Raw genomic sequence first — 26,057 nt, 5'->3', positions numbered from 1 at the left:
GTTTGCATCCCATGCCAGAAAGCTGAAACCTTTACTTGTACCCCATGTTCTAACTACCACAATAGGGGACATGTCACCTAATATAAAGATTGCATCCCATGTCAGACAGCTGAAACCTTTACTTGTACCCCATGTTCTGGCTAGCATAATGGGGAAATGTCCCCTGATATAGAGTTTGCATCCCATGCCAGACAGCTAAAACCTTTACTTGTACCTCATATTCTGACCACCACAATGGGGGACATGTCGCCTGATATAGAGTTTGCATCCCATGCCAGACAGCTGAAACCTTTACTTGTACCTCATGTCATGTTCTGACTACCACAATGGGGGACATGTCCCCTGATATAGAGTTTGCATCCCATGCCAGACAGCTGAAACCTTTACTTGTACCCCATGTTCTGACTACCACAATGGGCAGCATGTCACCTGATATAGAGTTAGCATCCCATGTCAGACAGCTGAAACTTTTACTTGTACCTCATGTTCTGACTACCACAATGGGGGACATGTCCCCTGATATAGAGTCTGCATCCCATGCCAGACAGCTGAAACCTTTACTTGTACCCCATGTTCTGACTACCACAATGGGCGGCATGTCACCTGATATAGAGTTAGCATCCCATGTCAGACAGCTGAAACTTTTACTTGTACCTCATGTTCTGACTACCACAATGGGGGACATGTCCCCTGATATAGAGTTTGCATCCCATGCCAGATAGCTGAAACCTTTACTTGTACCTCATGTTCTGACTACCACAATGGGGGACATGTCCCCTGATATAGAGTTTGCATCCCATGCCAGACAGCTGAAACCTTTACTTGTACCCCATGTTCTGACTACCACAATGGGCGGCATGTCACCTGATATAGAGTTTGCATCCCATGCCAGACAGCTGAAACCTTTACTTGTACCCCATGTTCTGACTACCACAATGGGCGGCATGTTCCCTGATATAGAGTTTGCATCCCATGTCAGACAGCTGAAACCTTTACTTGTACCTCATATTCTGACCACCACAATGGGGGACATGTCACCTGATATAGAGTTAGCATCCCATGTCAGACAGCTGAAACCATTTCTTGTACCCGATGTTCTGACCACTACAATGGGGGACATGTCACCTGATATAGAGTTAGCATCCCATGTCAGACAGCTGAAACCATTACTTGTACCCGATGTTCTGGCTAGCACAATGGGGGACATGTCCCCTGATATAGAGTTTGCATCCCATGCCAGACAGCTGAAACCTTTACTTGTACCTCATGTTCTGACTACCACAATGGGGGACATGTCACCTGATATAGAGTTAGCATCCCATGTCAGACAGCTGAAACCATTACTTGTACCCGATGTTCTGACTACCACAATGGGGGACATGTCCCCTGATATAGAGTTTGCATCCCATGCCAGACAGCTGAAACCTTTACTTGTACCTCATGTTCTGACTACCACAATGGGGGACATGTCCCCTGATATAGAGTCTGCATCCCATGCCAGACAGCTGAAACCTTTACTTGTATCCCATGTTCTGACTACCACAGTGGGGGACATGTCCCCTGATATAGAGTTAGCATCCCATGTCAGACAGCTGAAACCTTTACTTGTACCTCATGTTCTGACCACCACAATGGGGGACATGTCCCCTGATATAGAGTTTGCATCCCATGCCAGAAGGCTGAAACCTTTACTTGTACCTCATGTTCTGACTACCACAATGGGGGACATGTTCCACTTCACTATCCTTACCATAATCATGCCTTAATGCTTACTACAGAAATCTTAGTCTGTCTTTTGTGTATCAGAACTAAGGAAGTGTACAGTGCTGTAAACGTCATACATAGCAGTAAAATTAATAAACCTTAAACTTAATACCCTAGATTTTCTCATATTTTTATTAGAAAATAAGTAAACATTGTCCCACTCCTTGAAAGAATATGCAGCTATTTTTTGTGGGTTTTCTTGTGTTTAATTTATTAATTTACTAACTAGGTAAATTAAGTGCTCATTCTTTGACTCTTTTTTTCACTACCATGGACCTTTTACAGTAGTCAATCAACAAATATTTTTTTTTTGAGAGGAGGAAGCAAGTAAGAGTACCCAGAGGAAATCAATGTAGACACAAGAGGAACAAGCAAATTCCATACAAAGAGACTAGAGCTGAGGGCTGAAATACACACCCTGCTGTTGTGAGAGAGAAATCTTGACCAAAAAGTCACTGTACCCCTAACATGATCTTCTAGCAGAACATGCTTTGTTTGAGAGAAATCTCACCATTATTGTCACATAACGTAACGAGACATAAACAGAGACCCTTGTAATGGGAGACATTATCTGTGCTCTTTTAAGTGTTAGGCTAAGATTCAATAACTACTTCGAACCATTGTTGCCAGCACTGGATTTCAACCTCTACTCCCTTAAGGATGATAAAGAAGAAAGGACACTCCAGACTCTGTGCCAAGCAAGCAGTGGAAGTTATTAACCAATTCCAAATGTCCAGGGCAACTTGTATGACACTTGTCTAGTAGCATTTGTACACCAGAAAACAGAGTTGTATATGGTCTTTAGGAACAAATGTCACACCTGTATTTGTTTCTCTAGTGGACTGACTGAGAAGCAGGGAGTTTGAGAAAACATTGATTTTACAGAGTTTTCTAAAGGAAAGAGATGACACTAAAAGACAATTTTCCTAAACTTACTAATACTGTCACCAGGATTTGGTGTGACTATGAAATTGATTATTTAAGACAGAATTGGAAATTTACCCCTGGTCTGACACCTATGCCTCTGATTCCTAAAGCATGCCCTAAATAACATGCACCCCTATGCCTCCGATTCCTAAAGCATGCCCTAAATAACATGCACCCCTCAAAATAACATGTAAGGCACAATACCTCATTGGACATATTTGGGTTGCTTAGCTAGATTTATAAAGGCCCCAGTGGTTGTTAGCCTAGTATACACCTATAAATCTATATGTGCGTGTGTGTGGGGGGGGGTGTTCTTGCCCTCCCCATATGCTATGACTACCTTATTTCAACCACTTTAGTTTCATGAAATAGTTTTCAGTGAACTGTGATTTAGTATTTTTTGTCAAAGTCTGTCACTCTAGTATAAGGAGGTCTGTTGACAAACCATTTAACTGTAACTAGTATTAAAGTAAGTGGCTGTGATCCTTTTCTTTTGAGCCAATAGTCTGATCTTGGTATTCATTGACTGTAGGATAGAAAACAAAGGCATAGTCCTGAACATATACTGTATATACCAGAGTAAACAAGTTTGAAAGATGAACTGATTTGATAATCACCATTTATTCTTTGTACTTTGACAGCATGCAGTAATTTTTTGAAGGGAGTGCAGATTACAGGTGTTAGACCAGTACCTCCTAAACAAAATTAAAATTGCTTTCTCTTTCTTAATCAATAGTCTGCTCTTTATTACTGCCATGCAAATGAAAAATCAATAGAGTATGACTTCGGATGAAAGAAGTTGAAATTTTACTTGGAAGGAAGGCAACTTTTTTTTTTTTAATCTTCCTCTGATGTGAATTGTCTGCATAAACTCTCAGTTAACATCAGACTATTCAGACAGGGCCATCGAAATTGCTACACCCAGTGACTACAGTGTCTTACGTACAGAGAGGCACAAAGTCATAAAATACCAGGATTTGCAGGCAGAAACTAGGGCAATGTGGAAGAAGGATGCCAGACAGTTCCAACAGTAGTAGAAGCAACTGGTCTGTTACCGATACATGTAACTCCATATGAATTGCAGGAGACATTACTGGGCACATTGCAGGTGCACTTCTGGCTAACATCAAAGATTGAAACAATGCTAATTTCATGAACTTTAATCATACTTTGACTTAGGAATGGGGTCCATTCCCATCATGCTATTAGAAACCCAAAAGACTTGGAGAAATTAAAAACGGACAGGCCATTCAGAAGCACATGCCACCTATGTGTAGTCTATTTCAGTGGGGAAAGGAATACATTATACTGGGCAGGGGTCTTCAGATCTGTGATTTTGCATCTGGTTTTAGCAAAAAGCTGTGATGAAAAATAAGGTTCAGCACTTAGTAGATGAGGCATTTTTATAGAATTTCAGTAACTAATGTTGGTTCTAGGTTGCAGCACTTGTACAAGAAGATGACGTCCTATATACCATCAGACTATATAGCATAGCGAAGTAAATACCATGTGTCATACTACACTACACGACAGATTATTCACAATCTGTAACTGAAAGCATTAATCCTATAAGTTCTCATGCTGCATTCCAGCTGCAGGTAGCATGTTTGCACAAAACAGTTACTTTAGAGTGTCACCCACCTGACTTTTCAGCACTGCATTAGAGACACATTCTGTAGCCATGACAGATCACTAATCTGAAGTTAGAGAAAGAATGCAGATAGTACATCTCCAAACCTGTAGCTGTAACATAAGTGCTATAAATAAGTAATGATCAAACGTACTCAGCATCGTTATGCATTTGAAGTTTTTGAAAAAAATATTTTAACTACCTTTTACAGTAATGTATCTAATTCAGACCTTTTTATCTGTGCCTTCACCTCTGCTGTCCTGTGTCTTTCTTACACCCTCTCAGTAACAGGTTTCCCTTATCCAGCAACGACGGCTACAGTGGCATATAGAGGAACACACCTGCGAGGAAGAGGGCGTGCTGTGTACAACACCTTCCGTGCTGCTCCACCACCTCCCCCCATTCCTACCTATGGAGCGTAAGTATTCCAGTGTCCACAGGTACTTAAACATCATTCAGTATGTGAAAAGTCATTCACATTTCAGCAGCATGCGAGATCACTTTAAGAAGTAGGATTTCTGTCCACTTTGTCATATTGAGACACACCAGAATCTGTGCACTTAGATTTTAATAACCTTCTCTGTGTATTTTTTTTCATACATCTTGACAGATTGTACAAACATTCTTTCTGTGTACAGATAAATGATAGAGTCAGCTTGAGATAAAGGCAGATAGAGCTGGCTGTGATGTTGATGTAGATTATAAAGCTGGTGGACCACGAATAGATGGCAAAGCTACTGATATGATATTGTTAGGACAATCACAATGCAAGGTTATTTCTTAGAATACAACAATACTGATGTGCTACCTACCAAAATAATCTGGACTTATTGTTCTCTTTGCACAACTTGATGTAATACTAGGCCCCATATGAACTAAAATAGTAATACTGCATTGTGATTTGAGCAGACTTTTTTTGAAGTATTTTGTTATAAAACATACCTGTACTACACACAGAATACACAACTTCTGTAACATGCCACATGAAATATGTATCCTGACAGTAAAGAGAGAAAGAGAGAAATTGAGCATACCTGTGATTCCAATTGCTTGCACAGGTCCACAAAGCTGCATCACATACTTCTCTAGGTAATTTCTAGCAGCTGAACTTGCAGCTCAGTCCTTATAAATAAAATGCATGCCACTTGTCGATCTAAAGAGTGCATATTTGTATATATCTGAGTGTAAATATAAAGTGCATGCCACTTGTCGATCTAAAGAGTGCATATTTGTGTATATCTGAGTGTAAATATAAAGTGCATGCCACTTGTCGATCTAAAGAGTGCATATTTGTATATATCTGAGTGTAAATATAAAGTGCATGCCACTTGATCTAAAGAGTGCATATTTGTATATATCTGAGTGTAAATATAAAGTGCATGCCACTTGTCGATCTAAAGAGTGCATATTTGTATATATCTGGGTGAAGATAAGCATACATATATATGTGTACCTATGGCTGGGTGGGTGGGTGCGTGTGTGTGTGTGTGTGTTGTATGCTTATAAGTTTTCTTTTGTGGACTAAATGAGTGACAGCTGTAGGCATGTAATACCTGAAGTTACACCACTCTGCAGTGCAGCACTGCTTTCAAAGAGAAACATGTTACTTCTATAGGAAGACCCTGTTGTGTTGCTGTAATACCAAAGGAACACTAAACACAGAATTTATAACTCTGTGAAGGTATCTGCTAGACTGGAGATCTTGCTGGTTTGATTTTTCCTTGTTACCACTATTCTGCATTTAACTGTTGAGTTGTATAATGCCAAAAGTATTTATAAAATCAAAATTCATCACACAGGCTGTTCTTGTCAGACAGAGCTCAGTGTAACTGTGGTGACTACTTTGCTTTATTGTCCTTGACAAACATTGCAATGCACCATTTTAACTATCCCGAACAATTGTTTAAAATGTATGCAGTCTTAATATCCATTTGCATTTTCTACTGAATTAAAAACTTCTGTTGTACTGTTCTATCCATGCACGCATACGTTTTCAACACGCATGCCAGAAATGGGCTAAGCTGTTGGGGAGAATGGAGTTACTGTGTAAACTAATGGGAATACAGCTTCTGTTTGCTAGAATCAAGCAGGTCTGTTTAACAAATATTGAGTCTCATGCCACAACCCAGCATGAACCTCATTGTCTTAAAAGCTGATGTGCTCTGTTTGCCCTGAGAGGACTCAGTGATTCTGTAAACAATGATAAGAATACTGTTGGTCTAGTGGAAGTTTACATTTGTATTAAATATTGAGCTTTGTGCAGTGATATGTATCAAACTCTGTCTTTACTAGTAAGACAAAGATCTGACAATATTTAAGTGATGCATTCATGGTTATATTAAATAGTTGTGTTTTTTAGAACATAATTTTCATACACAGTGAAAGTGGAACCATTTAGGAATGCAACTGGACTTTCCAAATAAAGAAAGATCATTTCTTTCTTTAAGGATGTGCTGGAGTAGCAGTCACTTCTGAGTCTTTGAAGATCCTTTACCTCTGCTCTCTCTGGCACATGTGACATAGAGAGCTATAGTCCTTTTAGTGTTGTCAGATTCACACAGGTTGAAAATAGCATTTGTCAATGCCTTATGTATGGTTATAGTGCAGATACTGTATACTGCTGAGGAAGTAAAGGGTCTAGAGGAATGCCAGCTGTGTGAGATAGGATGTGAAATTAGGGAAAATACTTAGTGCTTGACTGTAGAATTGGATGCTGAGTAATTTAAGTGATTTTTTAGTATTTCTGTTCCAAAATTTCAACATTTTCTGATTGACTGTAAAAGAAGGACAAGTAGCAATTTTTTTCATCTTGTTTAGATGTTACTTCATGTAGCAAACCTGAAATTTTATTTTGAAGTGCAGAAGTACATTTAAACCCAAGTATAAAAGTTAACAGTTGTTACTTTAGCAACACTGAAAATTTCAGTCATGCCTAAACATCAAGAACACAAACTTTGCATCCGCAAAAACTAAAAGAATGACAGTGAAATCTATAATAAATGAGAGACATTAATAATGAAACAAGTACTTAAGCAGGCAGGACATTCCCCCCTCCCCACAAGCTGCCTTACTTAAATATACTAATTTACTAATTTTGTGACTATACAATTCAAGAAGAAGGCGCAAACACCCCAATGCTGAAAAGCTGCTTCTGTGCGTAACTGCAGAATTCTGCTGCACATCACAAGATATCTGAACTGAAAAATGCATGCTCAGTCACAACCAAGACATTAACATTCCAGAGATTATATATTTGACAAAACTGCCCTTCATAACATGATGTGCTCCTGGAAATGTCTAGTTAGAAGTTCAGAATTGCAAGAAATCTTGGGACTGTGTTAGCAAATTTCATATTGGCAATTTTCAGCACTTTTACTGAGCATTTCAGCACCCTCATTTTTATGTTTCCCAACCTGGTAAGTACAACTGCTTAATATACTAAAAACGTTTCATAGCAAAGGACTTCCAAGATGGTGCCTAATTAGTGAGAAGAGCTTTGCCAAACTGAACCTCTAGGGCACTAATTAATCCCCTATAAACAATTGATACAAATAGTTTTCAAAATCACTTTACCAGTTAAGCATTTTAAGCTCCTTCTTAATCAGCACCACCTTAGCTGTGTAAAGGGGTAACCATTTGAAATGTCAGGACCTCCCAGAGTGAGTCCTGAAACTTGGAGGCTGAATGGCTGAAAGAACGGACTTACATACATTAAGTCTAAAATGCCATTTCTTGGAATATTCCCTTTACTCCCAGGTATGGTGATCTTGAAGTCGGTATATATACATTCAGGGAGGGTGTGGGGCTTGCCCCCCCCCCCATATGGGAATGCAGGGAGTGCTTGCCTTCATTGCAAAAATAGGTTTTAAGGAGAAAAGAGATTTTTAAAATCCCCATTTCTCCTGTGTTTTCAGACTTTTTTCGGCTTGTTGGCACTTGGCATTTTGAATGCCGACACTTAAATAGGGAGCTGTGTAAAGGAGAGTTCTGTTTACATAGTAGCTAAAGTTGTGGGGTATCATATAAGTAAACAAGGACAAGAAAATGTCCCCCCAGTGGAAATAGAGGTAAAGCCTAGAGATGAAATAAGAAATCCAAACCAATGCATAGCTAGACAAAATGAGTCTTTAATAACACATAAAAAAATCAACATGCACAAAGCACCTCAGATTGAGTGTTTTTGCCTGCTAACAGTCAGGCATCAACAGAGTCATATTGATGCAGTTCAAAATGCATTTAAATAAGGAACCAAGTACTCACATCATATCCTGCTAGATAACATGTAAAAAAGACTTTAAATTATTAACATAGAAAAAAATGTTATATAAAAATGCTAGCTGTTAAAATACACATAAATACACACCGATGCCAAAGGTGACCACAATTTATGTTTGCAGGCGAAGGAAATGGAATGGTAACTAAGACTAAATGCCAAGGTTAAACCAGGGATTAATGAGTCCATTTCCATGGCTGGGGTATTAAAAATGAGGGCCCAATGTATTTAAGTGTGTATAAGTAGAAGTGTGTTTTAGCATGCTTAAAGTGTTTGCAAAATATTTGAAAGACATCAAAAATTTTTTTTTGAAATATGTATATGATACATGCTATCTATTTCAACATCAGCTAAAATGCATTTTAATTCACAAGTGTCTTAGTAGCAAGAATTGTGGTTTTAGGGCATTATATTTGTGTATATAAAATAGTAGCTAATTTTACTTTATTCAAATTATGTTTATGTGTATTTTAACAGTTAGCATTTTTATATAAAAATGTTTTTCTATGTAAGAATTTAAATATTCAAATCTTTTTTTACATGTTAACTAGCAGGATATGTCAGTACTTGGTTCCTTATTTAAATGCATTTTGAACTGCACCAATATGACTCTGATGATGTTTGACTGTTAGCAGCAGAAAGTGCTCAGTCTGACGTGCTTTGTGCATGTTGATTTTTTATGTGTTATTAAAGGATCATTTTGTCTAGCTATGTGTTGACTTGTCATATAAGTAAACAACTTACCCCTCCTTGGTCTAAACTTACCCTTCCTTTGTGTAACTTTATTTCCCAAATGGGAAAAATGCTCAAAAATCAAATGAAGAGCAACATGCCCTGCTTGTGACAACAAACCCAAAAATGATTTGAAACTTAATTTTCCACTGCTGATAAAGCTGAAGTGAACAGGTTGCAGCCAGAAGATTTGCCTGCATTTAGCAACAACTCTACACGTAGACCAGATGCTGTAGCACCCCATACTGACCAGACCCTAGCAGAACTGGTAGTTGAGGTGCTCAGTGAAAAAAAAAGTCACTCTATTTTTTTGTACAGTTAAGCTCTTTATGAATGTTCATTGCAAATATAATATAAATATATAAATATTATATATATGTAAATATATATATATATATATATATATATATATATATATATATATATTTATTCAACATTTTCACATGCAGAAAGGCCAAGAGAGAATATAAAATATCCTAGGTAGAAGACAATATTGGCCACTGATTACACATGGTTTCAACCATTGAGAAAATGTTACCTGACAAAAGGAACTTATAACTGATCTAGAAGGGTCTTCCAGGCAAGAAAATGTTACCATTCAGGGATTAGCTGTAATTTTTCCTGCAAAAAAAAATTGCCTGATACAATAAAGGAGACTTTTACTTTCTTGTCTGACTCTTCTAAAATGTTCATTACATATGTTATTGCTAGAATACACAAGGCACTTCACTCCTTCCATGCCTGCTGCCTTGGATTGTTTATGTTAGATTTTTAAGCACTACAGAATCATGTCGGGTACTGAAAGCTACCAAAAAAAGATTAAAAAAAACATAGAAGAAATAGACAGTGGCATGGCTAGCAGTTAAAGTCTGTCCGGTATTTATTTATTTAAATTTGGTAACAGCAGTAAAGCACTGATCCCTGTGAACCAATTTCAGTGTCAGCCCAGGAGTTCAAAGAAGGCATGGTACCACAAGTAAGAGGAAAACCAAGTACAGCATTATTAAGAAAACTATAGGAAATACAGCTGAATACGATAAAAACCTTCAAAATGGAAGTCAGTTACTTAGAGTATTTACAGATGCATGGAATGATTAAAATCATAAGCAGAGTGGCACAGTAGAGCACAGGAAAATAACTTTCTTGGGTGGCGTAAGCCACGGAACCTTGTTGGCTAGGCTTACTTAGGCCCTTGGGCCGATAGCCTAGTGCCTACCTATGAGTTACCTATGAGGTAACTATATTCAACTGTTAGTACAGAGAAGTCAGAGAACTGAAATTCCTTACCCTTCAATAATTTCTTTCTCTTGGAGGGATATTCAATCCAGTCTTCTTAATGTTTATATATCTCAATTATGTGAATATTTCTGAGAAGGTTTGAAATAATTTTTCTCTAAATCATCATTATTGTGTTTACAGGTATAATAAAAACAACTTTACCCCAGCAATTACTCATAACAAAAATAATGTACACATACTGTTATTGATATTTGTCAATCATCCATATTGAAATAAAACTGCAACAGACAAATTGGATCCTAATTTACCCATCCATTACCAGCAGATAAAAAGATGAACTCTTTTCCATTCACAAGCCAATTTGTTATGATAGAAGAGAATTAATCAATTCGTCTCTCTCACACTCCTCACATGTATCAGACTATGGCCCTTGCTACAATCCTATCACTCCTTATCCATAACAACCCCTCATTCATTGCTCTCCTCTATCCTTATATTTCCATAGCTTTCAACAGCTTAACCCCTGCATTCCCCTGTACTATCCTTTCAATCCAAACTATCAGTTTGAACATCATAACCTTTCTAATATCCTTACCTCTCTGCCCCCCAGTTTCCTTTTGAAACCATCCCAGCAGTAATAGAGGTTTCCTCCTCTCTTTCAAGTTCCATACCTTTTCATCTCTCTCAGCTCCAGACAAACATAGCACCAGGTCACTTGGCACTCCTGTCATAACTTTCTGTCTATAGTTCCTGCAAGGTTTCCCTTTTTCCTTGAACTACCCTACAATGCCAGTATGTATGAAGATTTCTCACCTCCTCCTTGATATCCCCCCAAAATCTTGCTGCATCTCATTCCACTGTTATTCATGGTACCCTTTATGACACTTTCATTCTCTGCAATACTCTCCCATCCTCAACATTCAGCTACACTGTGTTTAACATGAACAGCTAGGCCACTGAGTGGAAGGCTTTTTGCACAACCATCAGTGGTACCTCCAATTTCCCTCTGTATATGCTTTTCCCCATCTAATGAAATTCATAGATTACCTTCAATGGTCACTTAATGATTCTACTCTCAATTATAAGTCACCATCAGCCTTTGGTAATACTTCTTCCAACCTTGCTACCAAACATCTTCACATCTGGATTGCATAAAGGTATCAGTCTGTAGTTCACAACGTTTCTTCTATCCAACCCATAATAGCTGTTCATAGGTTCATAGGATGATACCAAGCTATTGGCCCAAAGGCCCTTATAAGCCTAGCCAAGAATTTTGCCCATGTTCCCACAAAGTCAGCACCTGTTTCCTCTGTCCAGCAGGGACACAGGTGGGAGACCAGGGGTGTATTTTCTGTTTCCCATCCATTTGTCCAGATTCCTGTTAAAGAGGGCTAGAGAGGTACTCTGCTTGACATGGAGAGGGAGTCTATTCCACAGATGGGGGAGTCTTTGGGACACAAATTTATGCTGGCAACAAGTTCTATTAATGTCACAGACCAGGAAGAGGCCTTGCATGTGGGTTGCACAAGTGGAGTTTGATTACAGATATGCAGCAACTCCATCAAGGCTGGGTCTGAGGTGGCCTTGTATGCCACACACAGGTCACCTCTGATCAGTCTGTATGAGACTGAGTAGAGGGACAGGGCTTCTAGCCTATCTGTATAGGATAGGTGTTTGAGACCCAGGATTTTCTTGGTCAGGAACCTCTGTGGTCTCTCCAGCTGCTGCATTTGCTTGGCAAGGTAAATGCCGAAGGGGGCATTGTACTTGATAATGTATCTGATTAGGGAGGAGTACAGGGATGTTATAACTCCTTGTTCCTGAATAAAATACCCTTATGTATGAGGTGGGCCATGTAGAAAGCCTTCCATACAATGGAGTCAATGTGGTGATCAAAAGTCAGGTTGCTGTCAACCTGGATGCCCAAGTCACTCATGACTGATTGCATGCTTAGTACGTTGTTATTAATGTGATAATTAGTGGGGATGACGTTTTCCCCAAAGGGGATAATGATGCATTTCTTGGCATTCAGTCTGAGGCCATGCTTCTGGCACCAGTCATTAGTTTGGGTAAGGCCCTCTTGGAGGATGTTCACATCACTAGGGGAATTTAAGACAGCACAATGTAATAATAATACTAAGAAGAAGAAGAATTTAATTTAATTTAATAGCGGAATTTAAGATGCTAATATATCATCGGTATAGCAATGATTAGTAGCACGGCACTCAACTTTTTTAACTTAAGAATCAAAGGCAAAGGAAAAAATAATGATGGTTAACTTGCCAAAATTAGGACCAATTTTTAAATATGTTCATAGGGTCATAGGTGTATACTAGGCTAAAGACTACTAAGGCCCTTATAAGCCTAGCCGTGCAACCCAAATGTGACCCACAAGTTTGATTTATATATTGAGTGATTTACTGACTGCCTCTGTCAAGCAGAGACATAGGTGCCAGACCAAGGGTGAATTTCCAATTAACCTTCCATTGGTCCAAGTTGCACTCAAATAGGGTTAGAGAAGAACTCTGTTACACATGGATGGGGAGTCTGTTCCTGAGAATGTGAATTATCTGAGAAACATGGCATTCTCTTCAATATGTCCTCCTTATGTTATAAACAAAACGGAGACCTTTTGATCTAGTAGTTCAGATGTTGTTTGTTTTGTGGACATGCAAAACGTTCATTAATACAGGGTCCAGGGATGCCTTCTATGCCAAGCAAAGATCACCTTTCTGAAGTCTGTATAATATAAGTAAAGAGGCAGGGCTTTGAGACAATCAGTATAGGGTATTGTGGTTACTCCTTGTGTTCCTTTTGTAAGGAACCTTTGTGGACATTCCAGTTACTGCATGTTTCTGGTCAGGTACATACTGAAGGGGGGCAAAATACTCTATAATGTGTCTGGTGAGGGCTGAGTACAGTGGTACCAATCACCTTTCTGGATCATACTTATAAACTGAACAGCATAGCAGGATTTCCTGACTAAACTTGGAAACAAGGTGGTCAAAGGTTAGGTTAGTATTTACATATCCCTGACTAGTGAATCAACATTTAGGGGTGTCTTATTCATGACATAATTACCCAGAGTGGCTGACTTCCCAAAAGGTCCTATAACATAGTTATGGTATTGAGCTTTAGGCCATGGCTTTGGCACCAAGCATTTGTCTGCACTACACCTTCCCAAAGGATGTTCTCATCTTCGGGGGATTCAATGACTGCTCACAGTTTGCAGTCATCTGCAATCGTGGTCAGCCAGAAGCCTTTGACCTATAATAAGTAGATGCTAAAGAGGAGCAAGACCAGCACAGATCCCTGAAGGACACTATTGGTGACTGCCCTCTTTGTAGAGGTGGCATTACCAATTCTAACTTCTCCCATCCACGAGCCAGATAGCTATCCAGCATGTTATAAAGGGGTTTATGCCTACACCGCAAAGTTTGTTGACAATACCCGAGTAGGGTATTCTATCAAATGCTTTAGCCAGATTTAGGTAGGCAGTATGCACTGCTTTTCCTTAATCCATTGCCTTAGTGATCTTTTCAAATAAATCCACTTGGTTCAGTAAGCATGACCTTCCTTTGACAAAGCCACACTGGGATGGATCCATTGTCTGGAGGCCTCCTATGTTCTTGTTGATAACTTCCATGATAGTTCTTTCCATGGCTTTGCAAATAAGACAAGTCAGACCATAATTTCCAGAATTTGTTGAAGCTTCTCCCTTATGAAGGGAGATGACCATTGCATTTATCCATTCTCATGCCACAAAGCCAGTTTTAAGACTATAGTTAAACAGGGATTCTAGAGGTCATGATAAGTTGTATTTAAAACTATTCAGGAAGCATCCCAGTATATTACTGGGATCAACTGAGGCTGTGTTCTTGACTTTAGCAAGCAGAGCCAGTACATGCCCCCTAGTTATAGTTGAAGGAGTTATGTTTGAAGGTATTTCTTGTGGGCTGGTTGGGGTAATATGGGGCTAAAGATGGGACTGAATTTGTCCACTAACAGGTTCACTATATCACCAGGATGGGTGAATGTGGCACCATTAACCACCAGTTCAGCACATTGATGTGGACTGTCCTTGAGGTTTCTGACATAGCTGAAGAATGCCTTATGGTTATCTTTCACATCAGAGGCATCTTAACATCAAAGTTGGCGTTGTTTGACCTAATTAGCCCTCTTAGTTGCCTATTTAGTTTGATGACAAAATTTTTATCATTATGGGAATTACCCTTCCTGATTTTTGCCATATTTATTTTTCCTTTTGTTGTATATCCTGTTTCTGGAGGAAGTTCTGGGCTTACTTCTGGTAGGTACAGTAGCCTCTATGCAGCTGTTGACATGGCTATACAGAGTTTCCTAGAACAATTCAGCATAGGCTGCTGTGTTCCCAGGCTTTGGAGGAGCATTGAATTTTGACAAACCATCATTTAATAAAAGGTAATTTGCCTTGGAATAGTTTCTTTTACTAATTTTACTGGTTTTATAGAGTTGGTTTTGATTTCAAAGGAGACAGCTTTATGGTTGGATCTTACCAGGGTGGATGAAGCATTGGGGGGGGGGGGGGGAGTGCAGCATTCTCCCATATTTGAGAATATGAGTTCCAGTGTGTTGGAGCCTGTAGTGGGTATATTCACTGGCTAATTTAAATGGAGATTTGATTTTATTAACTTTACCAGTTATAGCTGGGTGACAAACCTTAAATAATTTGACTATAAAATATATAGTAACATATTATGTCTTTACCTCAATATTTGTTAAAAATTGCATAATAGTACCAATCATGTCTGCTCAGAGCCTCAAACAGATTTTCCAACAATACTAAGCTACGATGTTTCATGAAATCTCTAAGCGATAGTGTAGTTAATACTTGTAAGTTGGCAGTATTGTTGAATGTTATCGTCTGAAATGTTTGCTGTTCTTTTCTTCTTTCTTTTTGTATTATGTGTAATTTATCTTAATCCCTTTAGCTCAACGTTAAATTATCCACGTTAGATTATCCTTATGGACTAGTTTGGACTGCATACATGCCTACATACTTTTATATACTTTTATATACATACATTCAGAACGAACTGGCTCCCCACTTAAGCACCATGTTCAATAATTGCCTCGCATCAGGCTTTGTGCCCACTGAATGGCGCACAGCAACAGTTATCCCACTCCACAAAGGAGGAGCCACCACTGATCCCGGGAACTATCGACCTATTAGCCTGACATTGGTAACCTCCAAACTCAGGATCCCACCCAGTTCGGGTTTGTAAAAGGCAGATCATGCCTCCTGAACCTGATTGACTTGTTTGAGGCAGTCACCAAAGCCGTGGATGAGGGTAAGGTGGTTCACACAGCCTATCTTGACCTCGCCAAGGCTTTCAACACCATCCCCCATTCTGGAATTATAAACTCACTAAACTAGGTATAAATCCCTATGTCACAAAATGGGTTGCCAACTGACTCACTGACAGAACCCACACTGTTAAAGTTGCAGACTCCAAATCTGACCTCAAAGCAGTGACAAGTGGAGTACCACAGGGTTCCATCGTGGGAACTCACCTGTTTGGTATCTACTTCTCTGAAGTACAGGCTAACACAGAAGGCCTCTGGCTAATGAAGTTCGCAGATGACTTCAAACTAGGAGCCATAGTCAAGTCCCCAAATGATGTGGACATCCTACAGAAGGGCCTCACTGAGACAGATACCTGGTGTCAGAGCCATGGCCTCAAGCTCAATGCCAAAAAGTGCAGTGTCATCCCCTTTGGTAAAAACTCTGTACCCATGAACTACCACATAGGCAGCAATCTACTTAACACCGAATGTGTGATAAGAGACCTTGGGACCCAGGTGGACAGAAGTCTCTCCTTTGATAGTCACATCACCACAGTAGTCAGGAAGTCCTTCTACATGGCACACCTCATCATAAAAGGGTTCTCATCCAGGAAAAAAGAGGTCATTGTTCCCCTCTACTCATCACTCATTAGACCCATTATAGAGTACAACGTCCCTTTTGGAATGTATCTCACAAGACATCTGCAGCGGCTGGAAAGGCCACAGAAGTACCTCACAAAGAGGATTACTGGCCTCAAACAAATGCCCTACACTGACCGCCTCAAAAAACTCCAGCTATTCCGACGTGATCTCTGCCTAACATATAAAGCTATGTCAAACCCAGAGCTGTTGGACATGCTACACCTAAAGAAATCCCAATCCCTCCAAGCTACACACTCTATGGACCTAAACCTTTTCACCACAATAAACAGGACACGCTGGAAGGATAGATTCCTGTCCCAGAGACTTCCTATACTCTGGAACAAGCTACCCATCTATGTCAGTCAAAGTTCTTCATTAGCACTCTTCAAGAAAAATCTTGATGAGTGGATGGGAAATAGGAAATACACCCCGGGGATCACTTCTGTGTCTCTGCTGGACAGTGGCATAGGAAAATAACTTTCTTGGGTGGCGTAAACTATGAAACCTTGCTGGCTAGGCTTATGTAGGCCCTTGGGCCAATAGCCTAGTACGTACCTATGAACCTATGAACCTATACGTATGAATATTTCAGGCATAGGCAATAATGGCTTTCGTCATCCCCATAATAATTGTCCATGCTGTCCTCAAAACTAGTGCTTGCTTTAATATCATTTGGTTGTCCATTCCATTTGTCACCTTCTGTCTTAGAGAACCAATTAGTGCATCTCTCATTGCTATATAATCGCCTGCATAAGTTGCCTGATGTGTCTCCACTCTTCTTCGATTACCACACACACTCCCAGAGTTTGTCTAAATGCCCTGTATATCTGAATAAAATATCTGCATAAATATTTAGATGAGGTACTGCACAAGTTCAGATAGTAACCTTTCATAATAACTTAAACTTTCACATCCATGTATAACCTTGGTATACTTCCTCTGTACTCCTTCCCATTTAATCATTCTGTTTTTTTATAAGGTTTCCATTTATTTTGTCATGTTCACATTTAGGTCTAATGTAACTAACTTACAACTTTTTACATCTTTTTATACAGCTTATAGTTTTCACAGGTTTATTGGTCCACAGGCTAATGACCACAGGAGCCTTCTTAAGCCTATCCATGCATCCCAACTATATAATTTATAACTGTCAGTAAACAATTAGTTGTTATGCTCAGAAAAACTCAAAGCTGGTTCTACCCACATTCCCAAGTCCATAAAATAAATCCACATTTCAATCACTGTATTATGTATTAAAAATTAGGATTAGGCCCTTGGGGAGATTGATTGTTCTTCTGTTGTAAGCATTTTTGTCGTCATCAATGCCTGAAATGCTATAAACTTCATTATCTATTGTTAAAATACAATTTATTGTAGCTTTATTCAGAATTATACCCCCAATATGGCATATTAATCTCCAGTGGAATATTCAGGGATCCTTCATTGTGACAACTCCTCAGGTAGTCTCCCTTTATTTTAATTTACCTTTTATACCATTCTTCTTTTTATATAGCCTGTGTTGATTACTGTGGCATCTTGAAACCTCCTTCTTATTCAGCTTGCATTTGAAAGAAAATAATTTCTGCATTTTTTATGTACAGTAGATGGAAATGTAATTATGTACATAGAAGAGAAAGGCTGCAAAGAGAACAGAATTCTTTATCTGTCTTCAGCGTTGGATTCTACTAACAGTAGTGGAGGAAATGTTATAACTAACAAGGCCAAATTTTAATAAAATCAGTCTAGTAAAACAATAAACAACGGCTATTTACTTATATAGACCCCATCAAGAGATCCTAGTATTACTAGCTTCAGAATAAGCTCTCTATAACAAAAATCCTTTTGCTGCCAGTATCTGTAACTCAATAATTTCCACAGTCAGAGTGTTACTTTAATAAGGAACTGGACTTTAAGTCATGGATGTATTGTAGATAAAAAAAAAACAAGTACTTATCATGTAATCCCAAAGACCTCATACTATCAAAACAAAAAAGTCAGCATATGACCTCATTGACCTATATAGGTTTCTTTCGCCTGATGGAAATTAATTCACGTTGTATTTCCATTTATTGGCCCAGGTTAAATTATTTTTTTTTACTGTCCTCATCACTAGTTTCAGGAGTATCAAATTTCATTACTAAGTCTATGCCTTCTTCAGATAATTTTTTTTAAACACGGAATGTCTTTATTGAATTATCACTTATGACATAGGCAATTGTACAATTATATGAATGAAAACAAACCATATTGACATATTTTTAGTTGCCAACATTATACATCACATATAGTCTTCTATACAGAACATTACATAGCTCATTCAATTCCTGCCTTCCTGTAAACCTCATTCCTCCTCCAAAACATTATTTTGCACATATTGTTCCCGTAATTCCCATTTTCTATATAATTTGTTCCTACCCTTTTTTAAAGATCCCACTTCCAGTTCTTTTATCTCTGTTACTATATTCACTACTTCTGGTATAATTGATTTAGACTTTGATTTCCATTTTCTAGTAATTCTGTTTTGGCAGCCAGCAGAATTAAACTAAGCAATGTTTTACTATGTCTAGGCAATTCCAGTTCTGTATCACAGCTAAAAAAAAAAAACACTTTCCTTAGTTACAGTAATGTGATCATCTATTATTTCTGACTGAGTAGTCTGCAGGGAATTTTTAAAGTCTGCCAACTCATTACACTCCCAAAAATATGTTTCCAATTATCTCTTTCTTCCTCATTATGCATCCAACATTTGCAATCTACCTGAGAAAATTTTCTTTGGAGTCTGAGGTATAAAAATTCCTATGCTAACACTTCCAAGCAAAAATCCTGAATCTTCTAGACTTTGTTGCATATTTGGGAGCCATACATATATCTTCCAATTGTTTCTTTGTGAATTGCTTATCCAGTCTCTTTTCTCAATCCTTTCTAACCTCCTCTGATTGATTCCTATAGTTGTCATGCAATATTTTATATGTCCCACGAATTATTACTTTTTATTAGCAGCTTCTGTTTTAGATTCTACTAAAAACTCTAGCAGTACAGGTCTTTCACTTAGGATCCCCATATTCCTTTCTCTTTACCTATAGAATGTTATCAATCTTTAATAGGGAAGGCAGTCTCTAGCCTGCTTTATTGGCCTCTTCCCATTCTATTGCCTTTCCCTCTCTAATTATTTCAGCCCAATACCTTGGTTCCTTTGCCAGTTTTCTCCATTAAATTCTTGTTCCCTCTTGCCCAATATATGTACTGCTAAATGTCAGCAGAATCTCTTTTCTCCATTCCCATGTTGGCTTACTTCTTAGAATACTTTGTGCTATTTTATGAATATAATAATCTGTTATGGAGATAATAATCTGTATGATCTGCATCCAAAATCCTAGTCTCTCATTGTTTCTTGAGCTCCCCCCATTTCAACATCATCTCTTTGCATTTTGAATTATAGCTTTCTGCTTGTGTTATGTATAGGAGACTTAACTGTGTAGCTCAGAAATACCTCTTCAGATCAAGTAATCCCAGACCCTACTGGAAGCATCAACTTATCCCTCTTGACTCTTGCCGTCTTCCCCTAAAAGATAAAATCCCTCAACTCTATATTAATTGCTGTCCACAACTTCTCCCCTGGTTGATATGTATATGCCTGACCTGTGTATAAAACCAAATGTCATTGCTTGTTTTGTTAATCTCTCTGGGACTGCCTTTTACAAATCTATACCATCATTCATTTAAATGGATATGTAATCTCATTGAATTGAAAATGGGTGGGTTTCAAATATGATAAAATCAAACATAATCCTATCATGAAATCTGATTAAATGTGTAGTATATGGGCTTTCTTAAAATCAGTAATTAAAGGACATCTGATAAGTGAATCAAATAAAATAATTATACGGTCATAGGTTAGTATTACACAATTGATTTGATAGATCATATATGTAACTAAGCCACAGCAGTTATCATTACATGCTACCCCTATCCATAAGGGATTGTGGGGGAAATACTAGGAGTGTATTTCTAGTTACCCGTTCATTTGTCCAGGTTGCACTTGAAGAGGGTGAAGGAGTTACTTTAATGTGTAAGCACAGTCTATTCCATAAAAGCAGAAATCTTTGGGTGTGACGTCTGACTCACTAGCAGCTTCTGTTTACGTCACAGGGAAAGCTAAAATATTTAGTGCAGGTATTCATGGAATTCCATTGTTGTGAATACGATACAGACCAATTTAAGACACTAGCCAAAATTTGCAAATGTTAAGAAATAGTATCATGTCTGTTGGCATCTATCAAGGTATTTAATTCTAGCATCTGGGTCTTTTTGATAGCCATGTAAATGAGTGTTCTTGTGTATGTTGAATTATTGTTTTACAGTGTGAATTATTTATGGGTAGTCATACTATATGATGACATCCCATTCAAACCAGGCATTTATCAAGCCTAATCCAGCAAAATCAATTTTCTTTCATGGCAGACTGAGTTGTCAAATAGCTGTTTTATCAAAATGCCCATTTACTGCAATGCACGATCACTTTGACAGGAATGCAACAGTTCTGGAGTCATTTAAGGGTTGCTGGGTATCTGGTTTTCTGTAAGAACAGTGCGTGGGACTATCCCAGCAGAAAATATAATTTTTTAAGATATTTTACAAAACCTTTCAATGATGAAAAGAGACAACACTGTTCTAGGCCTCGCTAGTGTCTCAGTGCATATGGTGTAGGTGAATAGTACTGAAACCCTCTGTCTAGCATATTATGTGACACAGATTTTTCTAGAAAGATGATCCAGATCAATATACTTAGTCAGCCAGGATAAAAGTGGAACATTCCTCGTTGTATGCTCCTAGGGAATATAACTTTTGTTCTTCAGAATGGTTTTACTGTATATTTACGTAATACACAGGTTTCAGTATGTCAGCCCATTTTTTCTACAGTTTTCTGTATGATACCTTATTCAGATTAGTGCAACTCACCACAGGAAATAGAAATATTGTTTTGCTACTTTGTTTTCCAAAGTTGTTTACTTCATACATTTCCCCATAAATGATCCAATGTTTCTGAATATACCTAATATGCCTATCTTTGTTTTCCACTTTGCTGTAGGTGTGTCATTCTTAAGTTATTTTACTTCACAGGCTTAGTCAAGGTCTTATTTGAATGCTAGTAATGTGAATTTAGTAGGCCTGTTCCAAGAGTGCTTTTGTTGAGGCTACCAATGAGGTGGAAGCCTGACATGAATTTTAAAGTCTTTTTCTGCTGTTTCCATAGTAATAGCCCCATTATTTTATTTATAAAAGCAAAGCTACAATGCTTTCCATACTTTTAGACCATGAAGTGAAGGTGTGAGAGCCAAAGGAGGTGAAGTATCTATCTTCATTAAAGATCATTACATCTCTAGACTGGTTCAACAAGAAAACTCTATGGAGCTACTCCAAGTCCAAATTACCATGGGTTAAGACCCCGAATTTCAGGTCATCATCAGTTACAGGTCACCTTCCATGAACCAAGATACCCACACAGCTTATTTAGACTTACTTGGGACAATTAAGGTACAACCTAATACCCTAGTCATGGGTGAATTCAACTATCCTTCAACTATCCTTCAATTAATTGAGAAACTTATATGAACCCAAACTCACTTGCACAAAAGTTCCTGGCCTTTGTTAATTCAAATGCCCTGGAACAAATACCGCACCACCCCTCAAAGGGCTCAAATAGTCTAGACCTGGTCCTCACCAATATGAGTGACTGATGCAAAGCCTTAAGTGTAGGGCCCACACTGGTTAAATCCAACCATAAATCAGTCATTTTTGAAGTAGCAATAGCACCAGAACTCCCCAAAGGAGACGTCAGGCTAAAACACTTCACCAAAGCCAATTATATCTTCCTAAAGGAAAGTATAATTAACTTGCAAGCTCCAGTTTCTACAGATGACATTGACAGCTGTAATACGGTATACACTGATGCCCTGTATAAACATTTACACAAATGTATAGACACAGCCATGCCAGATAGGATTAAAGCAAGATCCTAAAGAAAAAACAAACCATCCTTGTGGATGTCTAGCAGCCACCATGGGACCAGATGGCATTCTAGGCTGCATTCTTAGTGTTCTAAAACAAGAGCTAGCTACTCCCTTAGGCACTCTATTTAACCACAGCCTGAGTACTGTCTTTGTCCTAATGAATGGAAAACACTGACTGTTATCCCCCTCCACTAGGGTGGCTTAGCAACAGACCCAGGTAACTATAGAACCATAAGTTTAATCAGCCTCCTCTGTAAAGCAATGGAACAAATCATCAAGGACCTCATAAATAAGAATATAGGTGACCTCCCAACCCTGGATGCCTCCCAGTTTGGTTTTGTCAAGGGCAGATCATGCCTGTTAAATCTGGTGGACTTCTTTGAAAATATGACCAGATCCATAGACAAGGGTAAAGCCATGCAGACAGCCTATCTTGACTTGGCCAAGGTCTTCGACACTATCCCAAATCCGGGCATTATTGGCAAACTAACCCAGTTGAATATCAACCCCTATGTTTTCAGGTGGGTTGCAAAATGGCTCACAGATTGACAACACTCAGTCAAAGTGGGAGACTTTACCTCTACCAGCAGACCTGTCACCAGTAGGGTCCCTCAAGTGTCAGTGCTGGGCCTCCCTCTTCTTTGGCATATACTTCTCAGAAGTCCATGCCAAAACAGAGGGGCTGTGGCTAACTAAGTTTGGGGATGACTGCAATTTAGGTGTTATCATTGAATCCCCTAACGATATCAATGTACTTCAGAAAGGGATTACACAGACCAATGATTGGTGCCAAAGCCATGGTCTTAAACTAAATGCATCATCATTCCCTTTGGTAAAAACAATGTCCCTACTGATTATAAAATAAACAATAATACCCTATGTACCAATTCAGTAGTGAGAGACCTGGGAGCAGAAGTTGACTGTGACCTCAACTTTGACCACCATGTGTCTACTGTGGTGAGGAAGGCATTCTACATTGCTCACCAAATTAGCAGAGGCATCGCCTCAAGAACAAAAGAAGTTATAACTTCCCTGTACTCGTCCCTGATCAGGACTGTTACAAAATATAATGCTCCCTTTGGCAGGTACCATACCAGGCACCTGCAGCAACTTGAGAGACCTCAGAGATTTCTGGCTAAGGAAATTCAGGGTCTCCAGCACATGTGTTATACAGACTGACTGAAGTTGTTGTCACTGTACTCAGTAACGTATAGAATACCTAGAGGTGACTTATGTCTGGTTTACAGGGCTACCTCTGACCCAAATCTAACATCAATGTTGCTCATCCATAAGTCAAATTAGACTAGAGTCACCCATTCCAAGGACCTCAATCTAGCCTGCGACATAAACAGGACCTGCTGGAGAGATCAGAAGAGATTACCACTCCTCTGGTATACACTTACAATCCATATCAAGCAAAGAAGCTCCATGACCCTGTGCAACCTGGCTGACTGGATGGGAAACCGTAAATTTCTGCCAGGGATTGCCCCAGATTCTCTCCTGGACATGGGTAGTCCTTGCTAGAAAAACCTTGGGCATAGACGATATCTCTCATCTAGTATTATATTGGGATTTAACGGCTAGGCTTGTAAAGACCCTCAGGTCAATAGCCTACTAACATCCTATGAACCTCTGAACCTATGAAGACTTACTAGTGATAGTGGGAGTGGGACTGAGGAAAAATGTTATTGGTAAAACAGGATGAAAAGGGGCACTAACTGGCCATGCCAGATGGTGATATAAAAAGGGGTGATGCAGATCTTACTGTGCATCTGGTGACAGATTAAATTATGCACATGTGTTTTGCATTCTAAAGTAAAGATGCATCACAAGCAATAATGATGTGTTTCAATTTGTTTTTATTTAATAACACTTTTACAAATAAGGTCTGTCTGTCCATGTAGTCTATCCCCTTCAATACCTACTAAATAATCTATAGATCCTCCTTCAGCAATATTTTTCTTATTCCTTTTGAGAACTAATTGTTGGCGCTATGCATTTGTGAATTATAGTACAGTTCTAATAAAATCCTTTAAAGAAGGCTACTGTATTTGTTCACCACTCTTTCTGTGAAAAAGAACTTCTGAAAGTCACCTTTAAACTGTACACGTTACATCGTCTAACTCTATAGTCTTGTTATGAAGTGTCTTCTTTACTTTAAAACATTGTACCCCTAGGTCTAAAATATCTGTTACTCAGCTTCACTTAATATAGACAGTTCACTCTTAATTTATTGGAATCAGTAGTTTACTTCGTTTTTATGAATAGTGTTTTACTGCTTTGAAGGAAAAAGCAAAGCCTTGTAAATGCACACAAGCAAAAATAGATTGAATTACATGATCTATACAATTTCTGTGTAGGATTTTTTACAATGCTTGGAGTGAAATGCAGCATATCACCCAAGCTATGTTTCCATAGGTGGTAAAATGCACCTTAATTGACCAGAAGTGTCGATTGCTACAGATGTTTAGACAAGACTGTTTGTGACCTGTATTTTCACATTCTTGATTTGTCCTCTGAATTACAAAGACACTATATTAGTGTAATGCAATAACTTGTACTTCAGCCCTAATCTCAAAGGAAAAATGAGTGCTAATTCTTAAAATGCTGTTATACTCTCTGTTTCAGTAATTGCAGTCTTGTAGCTATGCAATTTAATAAGTGCCTTTCACGTAATCCCAGAATTTATGGTTCATGACAAGTGCATTGGCTGTGCTCCGTGTTTTCAATTGATAATGTAATTAACTGTAAGGTGGTTATGGCAGAAATGTAAAAAGCCATGCTTTTCACATTTTTTCCACTGGATTTTGGCCAATGTTGGTCCTGACAATATGATGGAAAAAGTAAAGTTATGATGCCCAAGAGAGTATGCAGTCCAGTCCAGTCCAGTCCTTGAAGGGCATGGTATGCTTGCTACCTACAACTGTGCTGCTGACATGTAACTTTTAAATAAAATTCTCATTATATAATAAAACTTCATAAACATTCAAAAATGTGCATGCTAATTGGACAAATCAGTCAGTGTGCCGATTGTAAATTAAGAATTACCAATGGGAAAAGTCCAATCAAATACAGCCACCATAATCTCCACTCTACTAAGCAGAGCACAAACTTGTTCACATAAAAAATGGTGCAGTCTTGTAGCTATGCAATTTAGGAGGTCTGCCATCCTCACCCACATACACATACTGAAGCACCCTCCGTGAAGAACATTTGTAAAATGTATTTTTAAAAATGTTTAAAACTTTCTCCAGAAACTTCAAGAGTTTCCAAATTCCCTTGTGTAAACCACAGACCACATTTGCTGTCCTATTTAATTTAAAAAAGTAGCAACAAGTGAACTTAATCTAATGCATTGTACAACTGATGGCACATATTGATCTACACATGCACCATACAGTATGAAGTTGTCACCAGCTGTTTCAGCAGTCAGAAGAAATGGAGGAGAAAAAAAGGTCATTCATCCAGTCGAATTATGTAAAAAAGTTAAGAAAATTATTTTTTACATAATGTC

General features: G+C 38.5%; 1 protein-coding gene across 5 annotated transcripts in view; it reads left to right on the top strand.

The window, feature by feature from the left end:
* RBFOX3 (RNA binding fox-1 homolog 3) overlaps positions 1–26,057 on the top strand; it is a 3,506,422-nt gene that overhangs the window by 3,353,811 nt on the left and 126,554 nt on the right. For all 5 annotated transcript variants that reach the window (XM_044068066.1, XM_044068064.1, XM_044068065.1 and 2 more), the window contains one exon: positions 4,607–4,739. In XM_044068066.1, the coding sequence (XP_043924001.1) occupies positions 4,607–4,739 (133 nt within the window). The remainder of the gene's footprint in view (positions 1–4,606; positions 4,740–26,057) is intronic.

Source organism: Protopterus annectens, chromosome 4.part0 (genome assembly GCF_019279795.1).
Source record: "Protopterus annectens isolate FY-2018-M chromosome 4.part0, PAN1.0, whole genome shotgun sequence".
Taxonomy (NCBI): Eukaryota; Metazoa; Chordata; order Ceratodontiformes; family Protopteridae; genus Protopterus; species Protopterus annectens.
The sequence above is the reverse complement of the archived record's forward strand: the minus strand, read 5'-3'. Positions and strand labels throughout refer to the sequence as shown.